The sequence below is a fragment of the Mesoplodon densirostris genome, chromosome 3 (genome assembly GCF_025265405.1).
Source record: "Mesoplodon densirostris isolate mMesDen1 chromosome 3, mMesDen1 primary haplotype, whole genome shotgun sequence".
Taxonomy (NCBI): Eukaryota; Metazoa; Chordata; class Mammalia; order Artiodactyla; family Ziphiidae; genus Mesoplodon; species Mesoplodon densirostris.
The window spans coordinates 109,659,961-109,675,776 of record NC_082663.1 but is presented as its reverse complement, the minus strand read 5'-3'; the positions used below and the strand labels follow the sequence as shown (position 1 = coordinate 109,675,776).

At 40.7% G+C, this 15,816-nt stretch overlaps 1 protein-coding gene across 1 annotated transcript in view; it reads right to left on the bottom strand.

The window, feature by feature from the left end:
* ADAMTS19 (ADAM metallopeptidase with thrombospondin type 1 motif 19) overlaps nt 1-15,250 on the bottom strand; it is a 284,954-nt gene extending 269,704 nt beyond the window's left edge. Inside the window, exons 1-2 of the mRNA XM_060091906.1 lie at nt 15,166-15,250; nt 13,896-14,539 (exon numbers count right to left, since the gene is read on the bottom strand). Of these exons, the coding sequence (XP_059947889.1) occupies nt 13,896-14,539; nt 15,166-15,250 (729 nt within the window). The remainder of the gene's footprint in view (nt 1-13,895; nt 14,540-15,165) is intronic.
* Nucleotides 15,251-15,816: the final 566 nt, after the last annotated feature.

Genomic DNA, 15,816 nt, shown 5'->3' with positions numbered 1-15,816 from the left:
CAAGAGGCACATGAAAAGCTGCCCCAAATCACTAATTATTAGAGAAATGCAAATCAGAACTATTATGAGGTATCACCTCACACCAGTGAGAATGGGCATCATCAGAAAGTCTACAAACAACAAATGCTGGAGAGTGTGGAGAAAAGATAACCCTCTTGCACTGTTGGTGGGAATGTTAATTGATACAGCCACTATGGAGAATAGTATGGAGGTTCCTTAAAAAACTAAAAATAGAATTACCATGCGACCCAGCAATCTCACTACTGGGCATATAACCAGAGAAAAACATAATTCAAAAAGACACATGCACCCCAATGTTCACTGCAGCACTCTTTACAATAGCCAGGTCATGGAAGCAACCTAAATGCCCATTGACAGATATATGCATAAAGAAGATGTGGCACATATATACAGTGGAATATTACTCAGCCATAAAAAGGAAAGAAATTGGGTCACTTGTAGAGATGTGGATGGACCTTGAGACAGTCATTCAGAGTGAAGTTAGTTCAGAAAGTGAAAAACAAATATCGCATATTAACGCATATATGTGGAATCTAGAAAAATGGTACAGATGAACCGTTTTGCAAGGCAGAAATAGAGACACAGATGTAGAGAACAAATGTATAGACACCAAGGGGGGAAGCGGTGGGGGGCAGTGGTGGGATGACTTGGGAGATTGGGATTGACATGTATACACTAATATGTATAAAATAGATATCTTATAAGAATCTGCTGTATAAAAAAGTAATAAATTAAATTAAATTAAAAAAAAAGAAGATGTGGTGCATATTTACAATGGAATACTACTCAGTCATAAAAAGAATGGTATAATGCCATTTGCAGCAACATAGATGGACTTAGAAATTATCACACTAAGTGAAGTCAGACAGAGAAAGACAAATATCGTATGATATAACTTATATGTGGAATCTATGACACAAATGGACTTATTAATGAAACAGAAATAGACTCACAGGCATAGAGAACAGAGTTGTGGTTGCCTAGGGAAATAACGGGGGTGGGGGGTAAACTGGGAGTTTGAGATTAACAGATGTAAAGTATTACATATAGAATGGATAAACAACAAGGTCCTACTGTAATAGTACAGGGAACTATATTCAATATCCTGTGATAAACCATAATGGAAAAGAAAAAAAATTTTTTAATAAAAGAAGCTCTTAAATACAACATTTAAAAAAATTAGAGTCTGATATGTGGATTCATGTCCTAATCCTACAAAGACACTACATCTTTGTAACTTCCTATTTTGTATACTTTATTTGTATAACTCCAAATGAGTGGCTTTGAATACTTGTTCTCATAGATTATGAATTTTAAATCGTGTCCACTATAATATGGGGTATCAGTAGCTAATTTTGTCAATTAGTCAACAGGGTATTCAAAAATATCCCCTAATGAATGCTTTAGTAATAATTTCCAGATAACACAAAAATCTTCTGTATTGTTTATAAGATAGAAACTCTCCCAAAATTTATCTTTAATCACAATTCCTATCAAAGTCCCAGCTGATTCTTCACAGATACTGACAATCTGGTCCTAAAACTTATACAGAAATGCAAAGGATCCAGAATACTCAACAAAGCTTTGAAAAAGGAAATCAAAGTTGAATTTCCCCAATTAAAAAATATACTATAAAGCCTCCTAAATCAAGACAGTATGGTACTGACATAAGGATAAACATATAGATTTAAAAACAGCATTAACAGTACAAAAGTAAACTCATATTTATGGTTGACTTTTGACAAAAGTTCCATGGTCTTTTCAGCAAAGGGGTGAGAGAAAATTGGATATACGTATGCAAAGAGATTAGTTCAAACCCTTATCTCACACCATACACAAAAAAACTAACTCAAAATACATCACAGACCTAAATGTAATAACCAAAATTATGGAAGAAAACATAAGAGGAAGTCTATGTGACTTTGAGTTAGAGTTCTTCTTAGTTACAACATCAAAAGCACATTCCATAAAAGGAAAAAATAAATTGGATTTTTTTCAAAATCTATAAAAATTGTCTTTGAAAGATACCATCAGGAAAAGGAACAGAAACCTCTAGACTAGAAGAAAACATTAGCAAATCCTATGTCTGACAAAGGATTTACATCCAGAGTATACAAAGAACTCTTAAAACTAAATAGCAGAAAGACAAAAAGCCTAATTTAAAATAGGCAAAAGATTTGAATAGACATGTCACCAAAGATGATATATGAATGGCTATAAAAAGGGACATGAAAAGATGCTCAACATAGTCATTAAGAAATGCAAATTCAAACCACAGTGAAATACTGCTGCACAGCCACAAAAATAGTTTTAATCAAAAAGAGACAATAACAAGTGTTGATGAGGATGTAGATAAACTGGAATCTTAATAAACTGCTGGTGGGAACATAAATTGGTGCAGTACTTTGTATAAGAATTTGGCAGTTTCTTAAAATATTAAATATAAATTTACCATATCACCTAGCAATTCCAATCCTAGGTATCTACCCAAAAGGGATAAAAATATACATCTACACAATGACTTATACACAGATGTTTATATTAGCATTATTCATAACAGCAAAAAAGTGGAAACAATCCAAATGCCCATCAACTGATGAATAAACAATGACTTATTATTCAGCAGGAAAAATAATGTACTATTGATACATGCTACCACATGGACAAACCTCAAAAACATTATGCTAAGTTTAAAACGCCAGACACAAAAGACCAAATTTTATATGATTTCATTTACATGAAATGTAAAGGTAAATCTATAAAAAGAGAAAGTTGATGAATGGTTGCCTGTGACTGGGGGTAGGAACAGAATGATTGCAAATGGATGTGAGGGACCCCTTTGGGGTGATGGAAATGTTCTAAAACTGAATTGTGATGGTTTCCCCATTCTGTAAATGTACTAAAAATCATTGAATTGCACACTGGGGTGAATTTATGGTATGTAAATCATACCAGAAAAAAAGACGTTAGGGGGAAAAATCATTTACAGTATCCTTTTCAATTTGTCACATTTTAAATAATGATTTACCTTAGAAAAATCAGCTTGACATATTCTTGAATCTATCTTACTAATGAGAAATAATTAGGTTCTACTTAGAAAAATTTCTACGTAGGAACTTTCATCATAAAATACCAGTTCAATGCCTTTTAAAACATTACTAATTAGAACCATCTATTTTGAAGTGACAAAATTCTAACTGGAGATCTACAGAGACACAGGAATTATCCACGATAGTAAACAAAATGGAGCACTAAATAATTAAATTTTAAAAGATATTTCCACAATGAATTACTCATACTTTGCTAAGTATGTGTATACATAATTGTTATTTCCACAATAAATTACTCAGACTTTCTATTTTGTTGTAATAAACTGCTGAAGTTCTATTTATCCGTAAGCACACAACCAGACAACACTGTGAAGACCCTATGCTATCTATACATAAGTTCCTCTGTCAATAAATGAACTGCCTATCTATGAACTGGGCACACTAAAATATTTACTGGTAATATAATACTTTTATAATGGAAATGCACCTATCACATTTTAGTTGCCACTATGTGCATTCAAATCCAAATTATAATGGAGATAGACAATTTGCACTAATCAGATTAGCTGATATAATTATCTGCCTGGCCACTCCTCTTAGCATGTTAATGTTTTTTGACTGTTAACCCTAATGAGTTTTACAGGACTCTTAACAACCAAATTCTTGCAATATGAATGAGTAGATACGCCTTGTTAGGTTATTTCTGCCATTTGAGATAGCTCACCATTTAATTCTCATGCATCTCCAAAGTCCTCTTAACCTGACCACACTGCTCTGCCATTTCAGTGTAGAAAATCTCTCACAAAGAGTTTCTAATTTTCTCACTTATTTTCTAATATGCCTCTACAATGTGCCTCAGTCTTCACTTAGCCACATCTAAACTTGGTGGTATGGTAGGCCCTTTACAATCTGAAGGTATGTTTCTTCCTTTATTTCTGATAAATTTTATTTTACTACAGTAACTATCATGAAACAGCTGGAATAAGTCTCCTGCTATATTACCCATAAAACTGTTGATGACAATTTGAAATAATTCATCTCTATTTACTTCCAAATTCTAGAATGGGAAGCAAGTTTCGACTTTTGTATACTTTTTCACCTAAAGAGTAGGAAAACATTCATACTGGCATTAAGGTTCCATTATATCATCTCCCAACTAGTTAACATTTATAGTCTGTTGAATAATTGAAATTCATAAAATCCTTTCTAGCTCAATGGCATCTGAGTGGGTTCCTGGAAAGATGTTAAAGGTAAGGACAGGAGGTATCCAAGTTTAGTATAGTTGGAGCTGAAAGACAGTATTAAAATTCATTCAAGACACATAGGATATGAAGTTTGATGGATGCAAATCCAGTCCTTAAAGATCCTGAGCTCTGGAGTTTTCGGAGCCACTAGAGTGGCTGCCTTCAAATCTGAGCCTGCACAGGAATTACCTTGGATTCTTTTGAAATACACTTCTTAGTTTTGAGGCTCAGTCTGGGATTCTCATTTTAAATGGAGAATTCCCAGCTCCCACTACCTCACCCCCACTGCCGTGATTTTGATACAGGTGCTTGCACACCAGACTTTAAAAAACAGGGCATCAAGAAGCATGATCTAAAAGCCGATGGTGTGGGTTCACTGCAGAAAGTGGTCATATATTTTAGGTGAAGCCAGGCAGAGGGAGGAGGAAAAATCTGGGGCAAAACAGCTTCATATGCTTGTGAAGGAGAAAAAAATGTTCAGGTCTGATAATTTTAATTGGAAAGCAATATGAAGGCAGGAGCTGTTTAAATAATGCTGAAACTGGCTCATCAGTTCCATTCCCTGATCATCTGCGTTAAAGCCTAAACAGTTAATAATGTATTGCAAATATATGGATGTTAATTATGAAATGAAATCAGCTGGAAAAGGCAAGTACTAAACTATCTAATCCCCAAGGGCCTTCTTAACACCACCATGCAATAATTCTGTACGAATATCTGGTTAGCATTGAAATGGCTGAGTTCCCATTTTCTCACTTCTCTCAGTCTAGGGCTTGGCATTAGAATAAAGATGAGATGGAGACAAGATGATGTGCTCACTATGGCTGCACCCTAAGTGCACTCTGCATCAAATTATGGTCCTCACTTGGTTGTGGGAACCTTAAAATTCCCCTTCAGGAACACCCCCCACCCACCTCACCCCCCACCACCAAATCATAATCCAAGGGAGACTACTGGTTCTCTCAGTGCTTTAAAATATGTCGATTACTTCCCCAACTCAATACACTTCCCATCTATCAGGAACCTGGAACTCCTCTGATTATTCTTTATTTTGCAAACACAAAGCCATAAAACCATCTGGGTAAAAATGTAATTGTAATTAAGCAGAAACATTCAATTGTGCATGAACTCAATAAAAATGTGCTCTGTTTTAGTACTGCATAAAAAATGTTTTAAGACTGCTATACAGAATTTCCTGAATTTAAAAAGGTATACTATTTTTATGATTCACCTAATAAACTTCAAATAAGTATATATTAATATTAAATATTATCAAATAAATATTATTAAATAAACAAAATTTCTTCGCATAAAATTGGTCCATGCCTGAAGTCTCTCAGGATACTAAGACACAGATTAATACATGATTAAAGAGGTTATTAACTTTTAATGTATAATATCACTTTTTCCATCAGCACAATGATTCTTTTTACTAGAATTCACTATATCACTTCCTTAAAAAAAAAGACTGGAGTATCTGCATATTGGCCACTCAAAGTACAGAAACTTCTTCCACGTGCCACTGTCAGCAGGAACATAATCATCCATGCCGTTCTAACTTTTAAACAGGAAAACCATGGATGGTTTAAGGAGATGTGCACTTAAAGTTGATAAGGAAACACTGAACACTTAACTAAATAGTACCGTGAAAAAGACAGGTAGGACAAGTTGAGGCAAAGAGAAGTTTCCTTAAAAACTGTAAGGACCTTGAGGCAAGAACTATTTACCGTTTTGTTCTCTGGGTATTCGGCACAGTATATAGATGTAACTAGCCCACTACTGATGAATTTTTAGAGCGCTCTGCTCTTGAAAACAATGCTGCGATGAATAGGCTTATACATAAATCTTTTGCTCTTATGTGAATATTCCTCTAATACTGATACCTACAAGCAGAACTGCTGAAAACTAAGCATGTTTAAAATTTAAATACATACCACATAAGAGGCTCTACCCAATTTACTCCCCTACAATGTATAAGGTTAAGTGTTCCCCAAGCGTGCCTACCAGATATTATTAATCTGCACAATCTGTGCTAATCTATGAACCAAAAGTGATGATTGAGAAAATTTTTTCCCTAGTTTCCCAATACATTTGAAAAAATTGTGAATGTTTATTCGATATTTATATTTCCTTTATAGCATATCCACAAGAAAGTTAAAAGTTAAAAGTTAATCCAAAGAAAATGCTTATCTATGGATGTTAAGATTACAGATGACTTATGTATTTTCTAAACTCTCTATACTCAGCTTGTATTATTTTGTTATTAACATTTATCTTTTTAAAATACTCATAGAAAGGGACTTCCCTGGTGGCACAGTGGTTAAGAATCTGTCTGCCAGTGCAGGGGACAACGGGTTCAAGCCCTGGTCTGAGAAGACTCCACATGCCGTGGAGCAACTAAGCCTGTGCACCACAACTACTGAGCCTGCACTCTAGAGCTCTTGAGCCACAACTACTGAAGCCCGTGCACCTAGAGCCCGTGCTCCGCAACAAGAGAAGCCACCGCAATGAGAAGCCCGCGCACCGCAACAAAGAGTAGCCCCCGCTCACTGCAACTAGAGAAAGCCTGCGCGCAGCTACAAAGACCCAACGCAGCCCAAAAATAAAATTATTTATTTAAATTTAAAATAAATAAATAATATACTCATAGAAAAAGAGCACTGGAATTCGAAATGAAAAAGACCAAACACCTAATAGAAAAATGAGTAGAAGAAATGAACAGAAAGTTTACAGGAAAGGAAATGAGAATAAAAATATGAAAAGATGGTCAGTCTCACCATTAATATAAAAAAATGTAAATTAAAACTACTTTGAGATAGCATTTCTTGCCCATTAGATTTTACAAAGATCAAAAATTTTAATAATACCTATATTCGTGACAGCATAGCTGAAAGACATACTCTGTTTCTCTGCTGACCTGAGAGTGTGAAGTGGCATACCTCCATGGGGTATAATCAGGCAATATTGCCCCCAAATTACCAATACATTTGCCCTTTGACAAGAACATGACATAGGCAAAACGACATATCTACAGATTCTTATTCATTTAGCACTGTTCATAACAGGAAAATACTGGAATCCATTAAACGTGCATCCACACCAAACTGATTAAGGAAATTATGCCACATTTTTGCAATCAGATAAAATGGAAGTACCAAAACAGAAAGGGGATTCTCCTAATGCACTCATATGTGATAGTCTCACACATCTGTGTGTGTGTGTGTGTGTGTGTGTAAATACTGTGGCTTTTAAAAGCTCTTAATGCATTTTATTTGTTTATGCGTCAATTACCTCTAGCTCACACACTAGAAACTAATAACCCTGGCCACCTCTAGGAAGGGATACTGAGCAATGACTGGGGAAAGGCTGCTGGAGGAAGATTTTCATTGCACAATTTTTTGGAGGTTCTGTGTGGTAAAGTCTGAGTCCTTGTAATTTTGAAAATGATTTCATTCTGCCTTTAGGTCTGAATGGTAATTTGGCTGAATCTTGGATTCAAAATCACATTTCATCAGAAATCTGAGACTATCAACTCATGACCCCCTAGCATCTGGTATTACTGATTCAATCTCTAATATCAATCTGACACTCATCTTATTGTAGATAATCTTTCCTTTATTAAACATGTAGGATTTTCTCTTTATCTTTGATTTTCTAATATTCTGCCATAATGAGTCTAGGTTTGGGTCTCTCTTTCCTTATGCTACTCTCTGTTTAGTGGTTGGTCTTTCAGTCTGAAGGCATGTGTATTCCTTTATTTATGGGGCAAATTTGATTCTGATACCAAAAAAGTCTCTTTAAACTCTACCTAACCAACACTGGTTCCATCAACCAATTCATCTCAAATTACTGAATTAAATAACACTCTCCACACCATCCAGAAAACATGATCACTGAGGCATGCAGAATGCCCAACGCCACTGAGCTTAGATTCCTCTCTTGTCTTGTTGCACACAATTACTTCCACCAGTCAGCCTGTATGTTCACCAAGAATCAGCTATATTTGCTTGAACATATGTTCACAGTTTGTAATTACATAATTTAATCAAACCTAAATATTAATGCAAGTGAAATATGAGTGCAAAAGATGTCTTTGTTTCTATGAAAACTTTGGAAAACTTGAGAAAGATTAAGTTGCTAAAAAAAAAAGTGCTGCAATTTTATTTGGGATGAAACAACTGTACAAGATTTGAAAGTTTTAAAAGTCCAAGATTCTACACATAAATTGCCTTGCATTTGTCTTTTAAATTTTATTCCAAATACAGAAACCTATATTGGAAATTGGTCTTGGTGCATCGTGAGTAAGGCTCACCTGGAGCACCAGGTATCTGACCTACACTCAAAGGTGTAGTATCTGGCCTCACATCCAAAGCTTGGCTAATGAATGTATATTTTGGTGATGCATATTAGAATCAAATGTTTAGGGTTCATTTGCATGCATTTTTAAAACTCTCTCCTTTAACTTATTTTTTTAAATTAACTCCCATTAAAGAAATTTGGACCATCTTGATCTATGATTCATGGCTCACAATTTTCTTTCATATTTTGCATCCATTTGTCCTTTATGTTCTATTCTGGGACAATTTCTGGGTTTGCCTTCTAGGTCACAAATTTACTTACCAGTTCATCTATGGAGTTTTTAATTCTAATAATCATGTAATGTGAGTTCAATTGTATCTAATCATTTTTTTACAGAGAGCAGCTGTCCTGGTTTTTTTCCATGAATATATATCTACTCTTATTTTTCAGTTAAAGTATTCTGTTTAATCTAGTAAGACTTTTGCTTCATGGTTTTAATCAACCAGTTTGATGACTCTCCTTTATATGGTTTGTTTTCTTTTTTTTTTTTGCGGTACATGGGCCTCTCACCGTTGTGGCCTCTCCCGCTGCCGAGCACAGGCTCCAGACGTGCAGCCCCAGCGGCCATGGCCCACGGGCCCAGCCGCTCCACGGCATGTGGGATCCTCCCGGACCGGGGCACGAACCCGCGCCCCCAGCATCGGCAGGCGGACTCCCAACCACTGCGCCACCAGGGAAGCCCGGTTTGTTTTCTTAACAGTGTGATATTCTTAGGTGTCAGCTCATCTCTCTTTGCTGGTTTCCTACTCACCTATCTGTGGTGACCAGCTCTCCTCTAGTTATTTGGAGGGACAAGTGGGACCATCTACTGCACACAGGAAGCCAATGGCTCCACTTTTGAGAGTGGAGGCTCTCTATCCTCTGGTGTCACCCACATGTCCGGGAAAGCTCTACCACTATTCTCTCCGCTCTTGCCTAGGGACACACATTTGGCCTCTGCTACCTGGCACAACTGGACAGCAGACAAAACCAATAGTGCTCTTATTCAAGGGCCCCTTGTGCTCATGGCCCTCTCTTTCTTTGCAAGTGCAGTAGCACCTCTGCCATAGCTGCCTCCATTCACACATATTCTCTAATGTCTATATGTTTTCCATTAATCCAATCCAAACTGTTTGCAGTCTTTCAGAAGATACTCAAAATGTCTGATGTACTGATGGCATTCTTTTAGAATACTGCTTTAGATTTATTTAGAATATCTTTTCTGTCATTCCTAGGATTTGGCTTGAACAAAGCAGCTGGATGTGTGACGTTATTCTGCAATCTTTTTTCATTTGGATGTTGACTTCACTTCTACTCCAGTTCTCCTAGGTATGTACTACCTTTTCCCTGTCCTCATACCCTCCTCTTCTATTTCCATACTGGTACTTGATAAAGTTCCTTGTCCAAAAGGAATGCCCCCAAATACTTAGGTGTTCAAAACTTCCCATGGTACCAAATACTTTGATTCACATAAGGGAGTAAATTGAAAAACAAAACGAAACAAAACAAAACAAAAATGGAATGTACACAAGGCTGCAGATTTTGAAGAGCTAATCAGCATAACTACTATATAAAACTCTAAATTTATAAAACTCTAAGTTTAAGTAAGTCTTAGAAGTTACTCTTTATCATCCTGGAAAAGTAATCTAAATATTACTGATAGCCAGTAATCATCAATCTAAAGAGAATCACAGGCAAGGAATGTACTGATCTAGTTTATCTCGGCCCAGTGCTTAGGTGTGCTTTTTTAAAAAAAAGTGTTAATTTTGAGCAAACATGATTGTTTCACTCTTTCGTGGAATTTAATTTGTTGCTCTTCTGTACTTTAATTTTTTAGAGATTACTATTTAAAACAGAATAATGTACTATATGTGTAATATTTTATTCAGTGATTTTTACTGGGTGCCTACTAAAAACTAGATATCTTACCATGTTCTGGAAATGAAGAGATGAACAAGAGGGTATCATCATAGCACTTGGGACATTCCTACATCTGTATGTAACACAACCTACTTTATTTCCCTATTTATATCTATAACTGGAAAGCCAGGTTGGGAACTCCCTGAAACATACCAAGGCTTTCTCATCTCCTTTCTGTGTTCTCTGTACCTACAAAATGCCTTGCTCAAAGGACTCATTCAATAAATGCTTAATTACTTAATATTACTTATGTGCCCATTAGATCTCAATTATTTTTCAGTATTAGAGACTAATAAGGGAAAATAGTAAGAACACTTCATACATTAATTGCTAGATATACAAATACAATTTGTGCATTTTACAAATAAGGGAAATAAGATCCAGAAAGATTAAGTACTTTGAAGAGGCAGCACCGGAACCTGTAACCAAAATCTCCATTCAATCACTTTTCCCTTCACAGCACAAGTTAGATTGATATCTGGAGAATGAATTGGCCAGTCTTAACAAATGTTCACCACTTTGCAATACTTGATAACTGATTATCTATTTCCTTTGATAGAGACATTTAGAACCTTTCAAATATGTAATAATACAAAAGGTGTTGAGGAGTTCAGGCACAAGTGGGTAAAACTTGCTACTGATAGAGGGGAAGGGAAGGTGTACTTTGTAATCTACTCTTTCTTGTGCAACTGACAGTCAGAAAGCTTTTACTAACTGAGAAGAAAAAACTGTTGCAAACTAAAGGAGTTGCATTTATAAAGAATGCACCTTCATATAAAGACATCATGATGCCTCACATTAGAATTACTGGATCACAGAATTTAAATAGAGGAAAACAAGAATGCAATCCTTCGATAATCAACAGTTAAACAGAAAAAGCCCGTACTCAGGTAGACAAGGCTTTTGAGGTCTGATCTCACCAGACAGTTTAGGATCACTTCCCCTTATTGCACCTTCTGGCCTCGTCGGAAGAAACTTTTTTTTTCATTGCCTTGTTAGGCTCTGCATTTTCTCATCTCCACTCAGTCTCTTCCTTCTATCTGTAACATTCCCAGCCCTTTCCTGCCTGGAGAAAGGCTCCCCATGCTTCAAAATCCACTGAAACTCTGCCTTGGGAAGCCTTCCCCAACTCCCCAAGCGTGGTTTAACTTTGGGCATAACATCTGATTTAACATGCTGCTATGTCGCTGTTTCATGACCACCTGTGTCGTATATACTTGTATATGATGTGCTTCTAATGTGTGAGCCCCTAATGCAGGCTCTAGAATATATTTAGCATCCAACAAAATTTTTATTCTATCATCCAATTTTAATTAAGTCATCAGATTCTCTCATTTTACTTATGAAAACTGGATCCCAGAGAGGAAAGGGACTTGTCAATCAGTAGGGAACAGGCCAATGTCAGAGCTCAGATAACAAATCATGCTTTCCCTTTCCTAATCCACCCTCATAAGGGAAAGGGCTGGCATGACAGAGTCTGGAGTAACAAACCCACCCTTCTTGGCTATTTGCCTAACTTTTTACTCAAAGTCTGACTGCTACACTGTATTGCTAGCAATGTCAGTTTTCCTCAACAACAAAGACTTCCCAGTTCAGAACACATACATATGTGGCTAATAGGAAAAGTGAGTAAAAGTCCAACTTGATAAACAGGGAGGTATGTCAAACTCCTATTCAGTCTATGAAAAACGTACTCATAATTCTAACTTTGCTCCTTTAAGTATGGAGAGAAGGCAGAGCTCATTTGGAAAATCTGACCAAAAGCCCACATTTCAACACAGTGAAATGCTTTATCCCCTATTGCTTCTACCGCACCAGGAACTTTCTATATGTAATTATTTAATCCCCGGCCAAAAACCAGTGGACAATGAAATCCCCACAAGATGTTTCCCCCAGTGAAGTGTTCAAACATCAGTTCCACAAAAAACATTTTTAAAAGCTTTTCATGTAATTCTTCCATGGCATTTTTTTCCACTCATGGCTAAAAATGACCATATTTGAATATTCATCATTATGAGCATCTGGTAAAATACAGCCCTGTGCGGCATTTTACATCATTTGACTGTGGGATCTCAGAAGGGTATAGGTAAAAATTTCCAGTTTCATTTTGTTTGGATTTTTAACCATCTTTTTCCATTTCATGGCTTTGGGTGTCTTTGATTGTGCTGATATTTTCTGCTGTCCATTACTATTGGATTTTTCTCCAAATGAGCAGGTTGCTTTCAGACAAGTCCTTGTGGATTTCATCAATGGCTCACTTGGAATTATCAAAATGAAAACACGTGCGTGTTTACAATATTTTGTGGGTTTTGCCTTAAACCAACAGTAAAGTCCACAGTGATGATGGCTACACAACAATGTGAATGTACTTACCACCACTGACTGGACATATAAAAATGGTCAAAATTGTAAATTTTATGTTATGTATACTTTACCACAAAGTAAAGGTCAACTTACAGGAGGCAACAATTATCCCAAACCCTGGGTCAAAGGACAGGGCGGGGGGTGGGGGGGAATGGAATGATGATCTGTATTATTCAGACAGGGCAAATGGCTTTTACTTTCTAGATCCAACAGGCCTCTTAGCCAGGCTCTCATCCCTGCTGTTTTCCTCCATGGAGTGGAGAAAAGAAAAGAAACTTTTGCCAAATAAAATGTAAACCTTAGAAAAGAAATGTTAAATCATAGAACCATAACCCTTCAAGTACTGACTGGATTCTCATGTCATCCATTAGTCAACTGCTCGCAGCCTTTGAGTTAACTCCTTCTCCCCTCGTTTCTCACAGGAACAGTGAACAGGTGTCCCGTGTGAGCGTGGATGTGTTTAAATTCCAGACAGCTGTCAGAATGTAACTCCCTAGAGGACTGTTCTGACAACTTTGAAGTGGGACATGAAAAAAACTATGAGATAATAGATGAGAAACTGGGGGTGAGGGGCAAACAAGGAGGAGATTCAGCAGTGAGCAGACTGGTTGTCTTCCAGTCTCCTAAAAGACACCACGTGGTGGGCTTATTTTGAAAAGCAGAAATAAAACCAGTAGGAAGAGTTGCAAGGAGACAGTTTTACATAGTGTTATGAAGAAACTTATGACCATCTAGCAGAAGGCTATTAATCCACCCAATTAGCCTTCAGATTCACTGACTGCCCTGGAGATGTTGTACGGGAGGTACACGGTAGAGACTCCTGGGGGATGCAGACTAAGGCCAAGGTCAGGGCGCACTTCGTGAGGGGATGAGGGGCAGGCAAATCAGCCTGGTCTACGAGGGGGGGAGAGAGGAGTGGCAGGGGGAAGAGGAGAGCTGGGGAAGGAAAGGCGCTTACCAGGCCACCTCCGCAGGTGCTGAAAGAGGCCAGCGAGCCGGGGTGCCGCAGCACAGCCCCAGTGTAGAAGCAGGAGGCGTCGGGTGGCGCCGGAGGGCGCGGGGCGGCTGCTGCCCGCGTGGGGCCCGGGCCCGGACTCGGCCGCTGTTCCACCGCGAAGCGCGGCGCCAGGAAGCGGCCGTCTCTCCGGAGCAGCAGGTATAGGTCCCGGGAGAAGGCCGGGATCCGCAGCAGTACCTCGTCGCCGTCCGGCTCTGCTTGCTGCGCCGCGGGGGGAGATGGGGGCGGCGGCGGCGGCTGCCACGAGGCCGGGGCGCCCGGGGACAGGGCGGCAGCCCCGCTGGATCCCCGCGGCACCTCCTGCGATTCGAGCTCCTCGTCTTCTTCGCCCCCCGGCAGCGGGGGTCGGGGCCGGGGCTCTGACCGGCCTTCCGCGGGCTCCTGGGGCGGCGCCGGGGCCACGGAGCGCACCTCGCGGGAGCTGCCGGCCGCCTGAGCCCGGGCGCCTCCGCCTCCCGTGGCGCCGCGCACCCAGCCTGGGTCCGCGCTGCCCCCGCTACCGCCGGCCGCGTCCACCGGCTCCCGGCGCCAGAGTGCAGGGAACACGACTTCCCACTCCTCGCGGTCGGGGGCGAACTGCAGCCCTGCGGGCGGGGCAGACAGAGAAGTGCGGGGCTTAAGGTGCCGCGATTCCAGTAGCACAAGCGTCCCCGGGCACACACTCCGCACACAGGGCTCAAGGGTAACGCGCTGGAGACCACCCGTCTAGCCCCTGAAACTCTCGCAACCCCTGAAGCCTAGCGATCAGATTACAGACCCCAGCACTTTCAAAATAAAAGTATGATTATCGGGGCAGGGGGAGGGGAAAAGTGGGGCTGAAAAGTTTGGTGACAGCACTTAGCTGTAGAAAAGAAAACCGGTGCAAAGACTCCAGCACAATTAAATGATTTCCTTAAGTATCTGCCAGAGCAAGGCAGAGCTATCAATTTCTTTACGTCCCAATTTTCCTCCAGGTGCTGTAAACGTACCTTTGCAAATCTTATTACTCTCGTGAGAGGAAAACTAAGCATTTCACGTTGTTGAAATGAGGCCGCGAGAAGTGCGCTTCAGTCAGGAGCGTGACCCTCTCACCCGCAACCGCACGCCGGTTTTTATTGCTACCCGTGGAGCCCTGCTCACGGCGCACAGCTGCGCCAGCCTGCCTACCCGTGCGTGCCCGGTCTCCGCTGGGGAAGGTGGAAAGCAAGCCCAAAGTCACGGAAGAACTTACCTGAAACGATCCCATTCGACAGGACCCCCAGCTGGTAGAGGAGGCAGCAGACGTGAGTTAGGCGCATCTCGCGGCTCTTCCCCATACCGCGCTCCCGGCCCCGCGCGCGCCTCCTCGCGCGATCCACCGCGGTCGCCGCCGCCGCCGCCGCCAGCGCCGCAGTCGCCGCCGCCGCCTCCCGGAGCGCAAGGAGGCCGGGCGGCGAGTTTGCCCAGGCCCTTTGTCTGCCGCGGGGCGGGGGGGGGGGGGGGGTGCTGTGTGACTCCGAGAGGCTGCTGGAGCACGGGTGGGGGTGGGGGTGGGGAGGAGCGGGGGCAGGCAGCGCCGGGGGCGGGCAGCGCCGCGGCCCCGCAGCGCTCCGGCTCCCTGGCGAATTAGGTGCTGAGTCTATTTTCTGTGTTCTGGACGTCGCAGGAGTTTCCGGAGCCCCTCAGGACAGCCCCACAGTCAGCCGAGAGCCGGCCGGCGCAAGACAGGCAGCGCTGCTTCGGGACAGGCGGAGGACTGCCCCGCGCGGGCAGGAGCGCCGCGGTGTCCGAGCAGAGGCTCGCCGCCTGCACCCGCGCGAAACTGCCAGGGGCTGGTGCCACGGTCCCAGCAGCTGGGCGTGCCAAGCTCCGCACCGTCCTCGGGACTGGAGGGCTCCAGGCT